The sequence below is a fragment of the Lissotriton vulgaris genome, unplaced genomic scaffold (assembly GCF_964263255.1).
Source record: "Lissotriton vulgaris unplaced genomic scaffold, aLisVul1.2 SCAFFOLD_315, whole genome shotgun sequence".
In the NCBI taxonomy this organism is placed as follows: domain Eukaryota; kingdom Metazoa; phylum Chordata; class Amphibia; order Caudata; family Salamandridae; genus Lissotriton; species Lissotriton vulgaris.
The window spans coordinates 276149-289310 of NW_028250410.1; the positions used below are offsets into that span (position 1 = coordinate 276149).

Here is a 13162-nt window from a genome sequence, read left to right on the forward strand (position 1 = left end):
CATGGGGGGGGGGGGGGGGGGGTGGATCACATGGGGCGCCCCATAATCCTTTGCACTGGGCAATGAAATTTGCATATTTTCTCTGTGGTGCCCTAGAAAGGGCAGGGGCAGCACCACTGGAGAGCAGAGTGTTTGTGGGCTGGAAGGGGTGCAGTCAAGACCAAAGGAGGCCTTAAAAGAACGTTCTTTGAAGTCACCCTAAGTCACCTCAGGGGTTACTCTGGTGACTACGGGAAAAAGTTACGTAAGCTGGACAACTGTAGCCGGTAAGTTGGTACAAAGGTTCTAGAATGTGGGGACCTCTGTCGGCGGATCTCTAGGATGCACTTGCAGCATGTTAAATGGAATCAAAAGACTTATGCACACATTTCCCTGAAATGCTTTGATAAGTACAAAATGTTAGTCAATCATGTGTTTCAATGGAAGTTATGAAAAGGCTTTATTGACAATCGCAAAGTTAACAATCAATACATGACGTAGTGAAGATCATTGAAATGTTTAGTAGAGCTTTGTTGACAGTCACAAGGTTAATGTGGGAGTCATGACAGACCTTAATGAGTGTCATTGTAAGATGTGCCATCCATAGCAGTTTAATGGTGTTGCATGGTTTTATTATGACATATTTCTCTGCTTATGAATGTAGTGAGACACTGACAAAACCTGCAGACCTGTCTTTGATAACTACACCCCATCACTATACCCCATCATGGCTTGTCTTGTTTACGTGGAGTGTATTGTAGTTACCAGTGATCAGGGCTCGCCAGGGGTGCAGACTGTCTGGAGTCGCCATAAGTATTTCCACCTGCCATCATTTATATATTTCTAAATTAATGCATAGTATTCAGTAGTGTGTGAGTAATAAAGTGCTTTTTCCTTTTTAGACTGGACTGGATTTATTGTGTGTTGCTTGCTGTCTACCAGCAGACTGGGGTACAAGCCCACATCACCTCCCTTGAGTGTGCCTTGGACGGCTGTGCCTCGCTACCCTGAGGATTCGAGCACTACAATGGAGTACTTGTGCCCCAGTAGATGGGAGATTGCGGATTTGTTACTTGTGAAGGACCTACATCTTTCACCGCTAATAACCCACTTTCTTATAACCATTTCTATTACATCACTAATCACTGAGATCCACGGTGGAAGTCGTAAACTCGCTGCTGCTCCAGGTCTTTTGCTATCATGTGGCAGAGTCCCTGAACATCTCAGAATCCTTCACCTTTGTCCACTCTTCACAATAGGCAGCAGGACTGTTTCCTTGGTGAAGGGTTGAGCACAGCCTCAGCTGCCTCCAAGAAGACTTCTCGAACACCCTCCTGGTCTAACGCAGAGCACTCCATGTACCGTACGGCACGGATCTCCTTGGCAAGGCTCCCACCTTGCACAGGGGTAATAGGTGCTCGGCTCTTTTCCTGAAGCTCTTCGATGACCTCCAAGTTGTGTCTCAGATCTTTCTTGGTGCCCACCAAGAGGACAGGGATGTTGGAGTCGTGATGTCGGACTTCTGGGTACCATTTATGCTTCACGTTCTCGTAAGATGGAGGGCTCGCGATGGAGAAGCAGATGACCCAGATGGAGGCATTGTGGTAGCAGAGTACCCTTAGACTATCGTACTCTTCCTGGGGCGCAGTGTCCCAGAGGTGCAGGCTCACATTCTTTTCATCCACTGTGACTTGGACAACGGTGTCTGAGAAGCTGGGGCGGGCGTAGGCTGGAAATACTTCTTTTGTGTAGCTAACAAGAAGGCACGATTTGCCCACTGCACTGTCTCCCACCACCACACACTTTGCACTGGCCATGCCCTCTTGTGTGCCGCTTTGCCACCTCTCCAACCTGTTGGAGAACAAAGACACAGAATGGGAGTTGGAGGTTAAAGCTTTATAGTTAATGCCAACAAAGACGTCTCTGGAAAGTGGCAAGTCTCTAGTGTGGCATAGAGCGATAGTCTCTCCAACATAAGCTAACAAGGCGTCAATGCACCATATTACATTAATCTGCACTGTAGCATAACTTGTAGCAATTGAAAACCTCTCCAGTCCTTTCTTCCATTTTTTCCCGTGGATGTGGGACAGTCTACACTTTGCTAGATCTTCAGTGTATCCAAGTGAACATGACAGGCCACCATACCTACGCAGGAACCATCGTTTGCTACAACACTGTGGGTCCAGGGGGTGGGGGGGGGGGGGTTGGAGCAGGCACACTGAAGATGCAGTTAGCTAAAGGACAGAGAAAGGTTCAGGAGCAAGTATCCTCACAGATGAGTGCCCGCCTTCAGAAACAAGAAAGAGCCTCCAAGCTGCACCTTGCTGTCTGGTAGAAGGAATCGCTGTGACCGTGGAGGGTGACAATAGGAAAATGTAGTTCTGACGTGTAGGATTCCTGGATGTGGGAGTAATGGTAACAAACTGAACTGGGTATATATATATATATATATATATATATATATATATATATATATATATATATATATATATATATATATATATATATATATATATATATATATATATATATATATATATATATATATATAAGATCAGTATTTCCCTCTCTGCAGAAGACTGAGCGTGAGAAACAAAAAAACAAAACAAACTTGAACAAAATGTATTGAGGTAATCTTTGGGTAACGCCCATGTTCCAAGTTAAATTTACACTTTGCAAGACTAAAGGGTCATGCGGCTGTGCCCTCCAGCACATAAAGCTACGATGCTCTATGCTACTTTACTCCACTCTATTCTACGACACACTACTCCACACTACTCTATTCTAGTACTCCACTGTACACCACTCCACTCTATACCACTCCACTCTGACACTATTCCACTTTATGCACTTTTCTCCTTCCATGACACCACACAATACCCTATGCTACTCCATACCACTGCACTTCACTCCACGCTAGTCAATTCTACTCTACGCCACTCCAAAACTCTCTATGCCACTTCATCACACTCTACGCCACTCCATTAAAGTCCACGGCAATCTAATTTACAACACTCCACGCCACTCTGCTCTACGCCACTAACTTTTAACCATGCTGAATGTTGGACTAGGCCCTTCTGGCAGGTTCACCCCTAAACTTTTTGCTTGTTAAGGTGACCTAGTGGTAGTGATTGTTGGCTTCTGCGCACTTTCACTGTGTCCCAGTGGGAAGTGCGTGCGCACTCTGCGTGTGTGTGGTGACATTGGCCTGCCCTCCCATAGGAATGCATGGGGAATGTATGTGTCCCTGGTAGTTCCTGATGCATGGGAGTGCAAGCTCGAGTTTGGTATGTGCGGACTCGTGTGATTAAATCCTGCGCAATGATGTGTGCGGCGAGATTGTGTCTAGTGTGGAAGTGCCACTTCCAGAAGTTGGCATGTTTGTGTAATTTGTGTCTGGCTTGTGATTGGCTGGTGAGCCTGGCTCCATGAGTCATGATGGGTCAGCCCCGGTGGTGAGTGTTGAGATTAGCATCAGTGATGTGAGGGGGGAGCACACCTGGGACCTGAATAGGGCTGGGCTTTCCCCACACAATGCTGGCTCCGCCCCCTGTAGTGCGTCTAATGACCCTAGCCTGCCTAGTGAATGGAAAGGGTGGCTGAGGAAAACAAAGTGCTCCAAAACCAGCTGCGACGGGTTTTTCTCCCCACCCTGCACCCTGAGACAAAGGGATTCCCTGTATAAAAAGATGCTGTGACCTCTTGTAAAATGTTCTTGTTCTCCAACTTGAATCTACCAGGGGCATGCTGCTGCTGGGGCCCAGGGGAAGGCTTGCCTCCCTGGGCCCTGCCCAGCCCCTGGACACCTGATGGACCTTTCCTGGCCTTTGGAAAAACTTGGATTTGATTTGCTTTGGCCCTGGGGGGCTGCCTCGCTTTGAAAACAGCTGGCTCCTTTTGCAGCATGACAGTGCTGTGCTGCCTTTCTTTATTTCCCCCACTGGTGTCTGCAGGGAGGTAGGGTTGATGGGCACCAGCTGTCTGCCCTCCCCTGTTTGTGGCCATGAAGAGACTAGGGGAGGCTTGTGCCCTGATCGCCAGCCCGTGAGTCGCGACCGCGTTTTCTTCCTGTTTATTTGACTAGTGCTAATACGGGTGTCCACCCTGTGTGATTGCCGCTTGACCTTGTTAAATATTATGGCCAGGCACTTTTTATTTGATTTGCACGGTTGCCCACCCCACCTTCCTGAAGGATGATATTGTAATCTACCAGAGGGAGCCTACCCCTCTTTGCAGCTACACTCTCCGCCGCCGGCCCGGAACCCTCGAGGACTCCCCCGTGACATCAGGCAGCGCCGCACTGTGATTGGCGCTGGCGCTGTTCTGCCATTGGAGGGAGTCCCCGGCCACAGAGACAAGCTGCCCCGCGCCTCTCTGGTCTCCCGAGTAACGAGGGAGACCGGGCGAAGCTGGTGCCTATGGGTGAGGAGCTCCCATGCTTGAGGGAGAGCCCACAAGCACCCACAAATGCAGAAGGGAGGCGGAGGGGGCTCGAGGCACATTGCCGGTGCCTGCCCCCGCCACGTACGATGAAGAGACACCCCGCCAGGGCAGCCCAGTGAGTCAGGGTTGGACCATTGGAGGGGGGGGAGAGAGACGGAATCCGAGCGGCCCCGTATGCTCAGAGGGCCTCTCCAACTTGGGCCGCTCCAACTTGGTGACATCGTTTTAAAGGCCCCGTGGAGGTCTCAAGGCCTTGTGAGCACTTTCCTCTGGTGTTTGGGGGCCCATGTTTGTTCCACATTCTTGGGGGGGGCATGTTTGCTTCAGGAGCCACGGTGGCTCCCCTGCACTCCATTAATTTGTTCAGAGTCTAGAGGGCTCTGGTGTTTGAGGGGCCAGAGGGCTCCAGGGGCCAGGTGTGTTTCCCGAGCCCAGATGGCTCCAAAGAGGCCCCAGTCGATGTCAGAGCCTAGATGGCTCCCTGGAGTGAATTAGTTATTTAGAGAGCCTAGGTAGCTCCAACGTTGGCGCATTCCTGATAAAGGGGTCCAGAGGGGCCCATGTTTGTGCCCACACTTGTGACTCATTATGCTTTCTGAGCCAGATGGCTCCAGCGCCCCCATGCTTCTTTCCAGAGCCCAGAGGGCTCCAACCATTTGCGGGCACGTTTTGTGTCAGAGGCTGTATGGCTCCAACGTTTGGGCGCAGTTAGTTTCTAGGGTCAGTGAGGGCCCTGTCGCAGTTTTGTTGTTTCCCAGCTGCCCAGCAATTAGTAGGCAGCAGCACCATTTAGGTTTTCTTTCCTCCTAGGGACTTGTACTTTGGACTCAGGAGTGAGTCGCACTCCTTCCTCCCTAACCTTGGCCTTCCCCAGCTGTGCAGCACTTAGTGCCCGCTGCAGCGTTTAGGCCCTGTTCTGTCCCTGTCCTCAGCTGCCCAGCAAGTAGTGGGCAGCTGCCATGTTTAGGTTTTGGCGCAGTGGCGCAACCTGGACTTTTGTTGTGAGTTATGTGCTTCTTAGGGTGCTAGTAAATGTACTTTGTGTTGTATGTTTTGCGCACCCTGTGTTCTGGTACCTCTGAATGTGTTTATGCATCATGTACAAAGTTGCTTTTCTCGACACCGCTGAATGTATGTTTATGCATCATGTGTTTTCTTCCCTACACCTCTGAATGTTGTGATGCATCATGTGTAATATGTTCATGCTTTTACCCCTAGATGTATGGTGATACTTAGGTGGTTGTTCTTTCTAGCACAGGTTTTGCTAGTGAAGTCCAGGTTCCCTGCGTAGTATTCTCCTAAGTTGGTTAGGGTTGCGTAGGTGGTACTTACCTCTTACCAGTAGTTACTGGTTGTGTGCTCTATTTTCTATTGTGTGCTAAAGTGATTATTATTCTATGTTCTAACAAGTATTCTAAATCTACAAGTGCATATTTCTGACAGTGGTCCATGTGGCCCTGTCCTGTACATATATCCCTTGTACATTCTGCCCGTGCCTGTTGGCACATTGTAAAGTGTGTGTTTTTATCTAATGTGTTTGGTGTAATACAAAGGCTATTTTTATACATAACCTTGTGTGGAGTTTCCTTTGTGGTGGGCCTTGGGTGTTGTTGCTGGGGGTGCATGCGCAAACACTTAACTTACATAGCCTCGGAGTTTAGCCTTACTACTCGTGTAACGTTACTAAGGGGGTGAGCAGGGGTTGTCTTGGCGTGTAACTCCCTTGCCCTGACTTAGAGTGGTGGTCTCTGACTGACTGTGGCGCAAGCCTTGGCCAGCCAGAGATCTCATTTCTAACACTGAACAACAGCCAAGCTGGTGCGCAACATGGCTAAAATATATTGGTAAAGCCAGTAGCTCTTGCATAGGCGACACCCATTGGCTTTGCCAGTGCTTGTTTTCAATGTCTGCATGAGGTGTGGAGTTTAAAGCTCTAGCTTGGCGCCCAGGGACAAGAGTGCACATTTGACATGTTTGTTCATTGCCTTTTGCTCTTCAACCCAAACCTGCTGTTTCCTTCGCATGTCCTGCAGCGCATTTCGATTACCGTTGCACTGTCCGCAGGCTGTCACCTGGGCCTCCACACTCTTCATCCAGCCTGCCATTCATGTAGTCACTCTCCACAAATGCGGCTGCCTCTCCAGCTGCCACTTCCCACTCCTTACATTTATTACGCCACTAGTAGATTAAGAGACAAGGCAAATAGAGATGAGAGGGTCAACTGCAGAGCAAAGCCGCACAAGGCACCAGTCGAAGGGTAGGCCTGCTTGGTATCGAGAAGCACACTTCAGAGCCTATTTTGTTAAGGCGAGGAAGCAAAAATTAAGCCGATTGCTCGTCTGAAGAGAGAGATGAAAACCTAGAAGACATATATGAATGACTGCACAGATACAACTAGTTACTGCACATGCGGTAAGAGTGGGACACGGTCACAAACAGACCCCATCCTCCTGCGGAGCTGAGCTCCAACACTGGTGCAGCCGAGTCCCTGCATACATGGCGCTCAACGCCTGTACGGATAGAGCACAGTCCAAGCCAGAGGCGCAACTAGAGCCACATTTCGGGGGGCTACTAAAAATTTCAGGGGGGGGGGGGCTAATTCTTCCAGCGAGAGTCAGAGTGGAGATACAGGGGCTCTAAGAAGGGGTGAAAAAACAACAAAGCCTCGTTAGCAAGTAAACGGTCTGTTAAAGACCTGTGAAGTGCTCGGTGCGGCAGTCTGTGTGCCCGGGAAGCTGTCTCAGCCTGGGCTGACACACACGACAGGGGGTGGGGGGGACTGAAGCCCTTTCAGCCCAATGGGCGGTGCACGCCTGGTCCAAGCACATGTGAGAGCGCAGCTCATACAGATGTGCTGCTGAGCTCCTTTGCAGACAGTTGGGGGTTCATTTACAAGCCACTTGCTCCACAGCTGTATCACTTTTAATATGGGGAAAAGTGATGTACCGGCAGCGCAAGGGGCTTGTAAATAAATCCCTGATTTCTCGTCCTGAACAGGGGCGGATCCCCTGTATACACAGAGATGACTCCTGCACAGACGGAATCATGGTCCTTCATAGACTGCGGTGAGCCAGGTCACAGGCCGAGTTGAGCTATTTCCGTTTTCATGCCAACAATGTAAAAGCTGATCTGGGGGGGCTTGGGATACCTGGCACCAGCTCATGTGACGTGGAGGTGCCACCGGCCTCTCACCCAGGTTAGTCTCCAACATGGCCTGTCTTTGATAGAAAGTGCAGAGGTAAGGTGGTAGGAAGGATGAGAGAAGGGACAGACAGAAGAAATGGTGGAGAGAGAGAGAAAGAGAGAAGAGATAGTGTCAGAGAAGAGAGTGGAAGAGTGAGAGAGAACATGGAGGGAAAAGAGGAGAAGGAAAGGAGAGGAGAACGTGACAGATGGGAAGGAAGAGAAGAGCATGAAATGGGGGATGGCAAAGTGAGTGATGAGTGAACAAGCAGCACAACAATGATGCTAAGGCAAACTATACAGCACATTTCATCTATTCCTTATGCTCTCGTCTTCACCAGACGTCTGGCTGTCGCCTTATCAGTGGCTGATGCCAGTGCTGGCGGGTACTGATCTCCCAAGAAACATTGTGGACAGCGGGGAACCTGGTTTGAGTCTGAAAATGGTGCTGTTCTGGGCAAATCACATACTCTCACTGAGCCTACACTTTAACCCCTCCCCTGCTGGTGACGGAACCGCTCCATCATCAGCCGCGGTCGCGCTGTGCTGATGACGGAGCGGTTCCGTCACTGCCCGCTCGGCACGCCTGCGCGGCGTGGATTCCGCGCCTGCGCTGAGCGTTCCATTAAGCGGGCGGGGCCGTGACGGAACTGCTCCGTCATGAGCACAGCGCGACCGCGGCTGGTGGCGGAGCGGTTCCGCCACCAGCATGGGTGCGCCGCGTGGCCCACCCGCCCCCTTAGCGCTGCGGCAGAATAGCCGCCGCAGTGAAGGGGTTAAATAAGTGAGAAGCCAGTGGGAATGTGTTACTGATAGATTTAAGGCTCCACTTGAGATCTCGCCCCATAATGTAAACTTTTACATAACTTTCAACACATGCATGTGAACTTTGTGTACAGGTTTTCCCAGTGCTTGAAATGGAAAAATAGAAGTGCAGGTACTCTGTACCAGAGTACCTGCTTGTTTCTGAGAAGTGAAGGTACTCTCCAATTAAAAGTCTTGCATTTCTCTTGAGAAGTGCAGGTACTCTCCCTCGCAAAATAAAAAAAAGCTGGTACTCAGTACTGGACAGTACCGGCCCATTTAAAGCACTGGGTATTCCACTCCGTGAATGCCCCTACCATTCGAGCTCCTGGTGAACCCTCACTTTGTGACACCCAGACAGAAGCCTCACATGATTTCTCACCCCAGTACATGCGCCACGCCACCCTTTAACGCGATTCATGTCAGTCCACTTCTCTGTGTCTGTCAGAGCGCCTTCTTGTGTTCATTGTGAGAATCTCCCACAAACACCTTCTTGCTCCTTGGAAACATCTGTTTATTATGAGGCTTGTGTTGCTTTTAGTTAGATAAGACACTTTTCCAATAAGGCTTCAGTGCTTTCTTTTCTGTGTGTCAGACCTGAAGAGCAGACACAGGACTCACTCCATACCATCTTGCAGACATCTGATGCTCACAGGTCTGGTGGACACTCTTGAAGTTCCAGCAGAGCTTAGTGTCTCAGGGAAAAGCACTAGCAAAGCCAACGCATCTGGCTTTAAATAAAATAAAGGCATACACAAATGTGGTTTGCATTAGTTCTCTCTTGGCTTTGCTAATGTTTGTTCTCATACTGGTTCTGAGGTTGTCTCCACCTCATTGCGTGAATGGTAACCCCTCCACATGGTCTTGAACCACTAGCTCCCTCCCCCTGAGGTTAAGGTCTAGTTGCACCTGGGTCGGGTTAGTGATGCTGTTCTATGCTGGATGAATTCATCTGTTTTAATAATAGCTTGGAATGTTTGTGATGCACCTCGAAGCTTGATGGAGTTGTTGGACTATGCAAGAAATAAAGCAAAACATGTTGGATATCAGAGTCGACAGATAGCAGTCTCTTTGGGATCCATGAATTTCTGGGCATTGGTGTAAAAAGAGTTCTTTTTAATCTGCACTTTCAACCTGGGAAGAGGTTCGCATTCCTGTCCCAAACCCTCTGTCCTTAGTAAAGTCAGTTTTATTCTAGCAAACCATGTAATCGCTTTCTTTTCAGGGTGTGCTCTGGTGCCACTTGTGGTGTGTACGTATGCGCCCATCCTTGATACTAGCGCCATATTTTTCACCACAAGACTTTGAACCCCGAAGGATGGAGGCCATTGACGCTAAAATGCTCTGGTCTAATCTTTTAGTTCACGAACACAGTGAGCGGGTTTGCAAACATTGCATTTTACTTTCAATTTCTTTCTGGGGAAGGTGTTATTCCCCTCTCTGGAGCCTTCCCTTGTGCTCTTTGGGGTTGAGAAGCTTGTTCCCATTAATGTTTAGGTCGAGCATTCGAGGCCTCTTGGACATACTTTAGTATATACTTATATGTGTATGTTCTTTGTGGGCTCTGGAGATCAGCCCTAGGACTTGTCTGCTTCCGCTTAGGGACTTTTTCTGTTCAACTGCCTCTATTTAACTTTCTTGATAGAAAACGACCAGCAGAGGTCAGTAAAATACCAGAATCACTTTAGCATTCTCTAGATTCCAGGTTATTGAAATTGTCTTCCACGAGCACCCAAACACAATAATATTTTTTTCAAATCTTGTATTTTCAGTGATATGACCACCAAAGAACCTGATTTTATATTAAAGACCTAGCTTTGGAAAGCACCATTTCCTGCTGAAATGCAATATTTCCCTCCATGTGTTCCAATGCCTGGCGTGTCACGCAGTTTGGTGCTTACTTTCCCTCCATGTTAAAGAACAGTAGATGCTTCAGCACCCAGGCTAATGTGCTGCATAGCTAAATACATAGAAGCTCCCGAAGGCAAGACCGATTGCATTGCAAATGCTTGTTTCTCATTGGGGTTTGTAAACCAAGAAATACCAGAAGGGGCAAACACCGCCTCACTCAATCAGATCGAGTTTAGCCTAACCTTGCGGTTTGCAAACCAGTTCTCAAACCCAATGCTCAACGTACACACATAACAACTAATGTGAATATTTTAGAAATCACGGGAGAGATTTACACCGAAGAGGAAAATGATTTTAGGAGTAAGAAGGCCAGTTAGGTGTCAAGTGTTTTTTTGTTGCTGTGCACTAGTGCAGACATTTCTATGACAATTTAAATAGGAACTCTCCCAAAATGTTCTTCTCTCAGCTTTCTGAACAGAACTTCACAAATCACACTTAAATTCTCTCTGGTCGACTGAAACAACGATCAGGTTGATTCCTGCTTTTCTTTCCGGGATTCCACTGTCCTCAATGAAGGCAATGGTTTTATTTGTCAATAAACGGTTGAGTTTTAGTATGTGTGGCCTGTATAATTTAGCAAACTTTCACGTTGCTGGTCAGAATGATTGCACAATTTAGGTGACGGACAGTAAAATATTGGAGACCGAGAGACACTGGAACAGGCCGGCTTGCAGTGTTATCGCACCAGAAGTGCCCTTGTATGTACAATGAAACATCGTCACATAACAATTATACATTGTTTATCTGTATGCAGCTGCACGTGCACTCAGCACTGTGCAGAGACAGACTTCTATTCCACATCCGCTCTGCGATGGAAACGTGCAGAGAAACCCACCATGGGGTCCCTCTGGCCCCACTGTTACTTGTCCCCATATTATTCCCAATAAAAAGGATTCTGCAGCTGCTCCGCTTCCAAATACTGACACACAAAATACGGGAACCAAAGGAGGGAGCAAGCGAGGCAAAGAAGAACAAGCATTGACAAAGCCAATACGTTTGTGTTTAATGTGCGAACGCGTGTAGCGTTACCACATTAGAATGAAACGCACGAGGGGGACCAGCAGGAGCAGAGAGCGAACAGGCAGAAATGTCTCTCCTTGTTTAAAGTAGTCCCTCATGCAGTCCAATAGACGCACTAGAGTGTAGGCGGATGGAAACACCCGAACAGCCAATAGCATTAGGTGAGAGAAAAATACTCTACTGGGCTGAGCAAAGACATGATTGACAAAGTCTCAAGCCAATGGCTGAAAGAGGCTGGATGAAGAACGCTAATGCTTTGAAGGGGAATCCCCAGAGCCCACTCTACCTGTGAGCAATCGAGGAGTTTGACAGCTGGGCTGCAATATATATGAGGTAGCACCAAGCTCGACTTCATGTGGAGGCTCTCTCAAGTCCACCCCTCTGGCTGTAAAAAATGTCATGTTACACTTGTCCACCCACAAGTTCCTGCACCTCCAAAGAAATCCACCCAGATTAATTTCCAAAGAATACTGAAATGACCTGCTTTGTTCCAAAATGGTATTCTTCGATGTAAAGAATGAGAAAGGAGGAAGTGACACTGGAGGGTGAATAGTCTTGGAATACCGAAGAGCAAAGGGTGTATAAATCCCTGTGAAATCTTAGGGGCAGATTTACAATAACTGCTTGTTTACTACTTACGTTTAAGTTACCTCTTTTTGGTATTCACAAAGGTAAATTACTACTAGTAACTTTACTACTAGTAAAGTTACTACTGATAAAATTACTAGAAGTAACTTACCTTTATGAATGCCAAAAAATAGTAAACTTAGACCTTAGTGTAAGTTTATCTTTGTGAATTGGGCCCTTATTGTACGTCCCTGCACACATGTAAATATAAATTGATACTTGAATAGCGCACTACTCACCCGCAAGGGTCTCAAGGCGCTTGTACGAATACCGCTGTGGAACCCATCCTGGCTTTCCCTGTGAGGCGTCCAGGCATCCTTAGCGTTGTGGGGGCCATTGTGGAGATTAAGCAAGCTATTGCCCAGAGTTGCAGAGTGGGGCTCCATGATTGGAATAGGCACCGAGGCGAGAATTATCAGGTCCGTACCCGCCGAGGCGGGGAATTGAACCCTGGTCCCGGGCTAGACCTCTGCATCAGGGTCTGCCGCTCTAATCATTGGCTTTTTTTAAAACAATTTTAATGATATTTTGATTTAATCAATCAGGTTTGTTTGTACACCGAGTTAAGGAGTCTAAACATTGGCTGTCACTATGGAAAGCGGTTGAAAGTCTGCACTTTTATGTGCTTAAAGGTATAATAAATGTGTTACTTAACTAGTCTTGGCATCTCAGCACAAAACCTGTGCATCCTGGTCTTTGTATTTTATCAGTCCCCTTAGAACTACAAGTCTCGAGCATTAAAAGCAAAGTGAACTGAGATGAAAAGCCAGAAGTGGCAGGATGTACATCTTGCACCAGATATGAGATTTCTTACCACTGTTAAATTTGTAATCCTGGTGCTGTGATAGGATAAAAACACACTGCCATTATCCAGACAGAGCAACACTCACCCAGCCCACCGAGCTAACTTACCCGCAGCGAAGGTTCTAGGGATGTCCCAGCACCAGCACCCCCAGCTCGGCCCTGGGAAGGTAGAGCCTGTGGTGAGAGCGGGTCTGTCCCTGTCCAATTAGCGCTCCTACCTCCCCACTCGAAGAAGGAAGTAAAAGCAACAGGAAGTTACACATAAAATGAAACCCCCCACCCTCGGGTTGTTGAGTAAGTAAAGAACAGCAACGTGTGTTGGGGCGCTGGTTGTTAAAGCAGGCTGTATAGGCGCGGTCTTTGCTGCCACCCAGTGGCCACGTTTAAGAAT

The 13162-nt window shown here is 48.1% G+C and overlaps 1 protein-coding gene across 1 annotated transcript; it reads right to left on the minus strand.

Annotated features, from left to right (window-relative positions):
• Positions 1 to 423: 423 nt before the first annotated feature.
• LOC147663268 (rho-related GTP-binding protein RhoG-like) lies at positions 424 to 12937 on the minus strand. Its single transcript, XM_086950575.1, has 2 exons — positions 12880 to 12937; positions 424 to 1830 (listed from the first exon to the last, which is right to left on the minus strand). The coding sequence occupies exon 2, from the start codon at positions 1794 to 1796 to the stop codon at positions 1230 to 1232; it is 567 nt and encodes a 188-aa protein (XP_086806701.1). The 5' UTR covers positions 1797 to 1830; positions 12880 to 12937; the 3' UTR covers positions 424 to 1229.
• Between the last annotated feature and the right edge of the window lie 225 nt (positions 12938 to 13162).

Excerpts from the sequence above, each read along its gene's own strand:
- LOC147663268 (XM_086950575.1), bottom strand. The coding sequence starts at position 1,796 with ATGGCCAGTGCAAAGTGTGTGGTGGTGGGAGACAGTGCAGTGGGCAAA.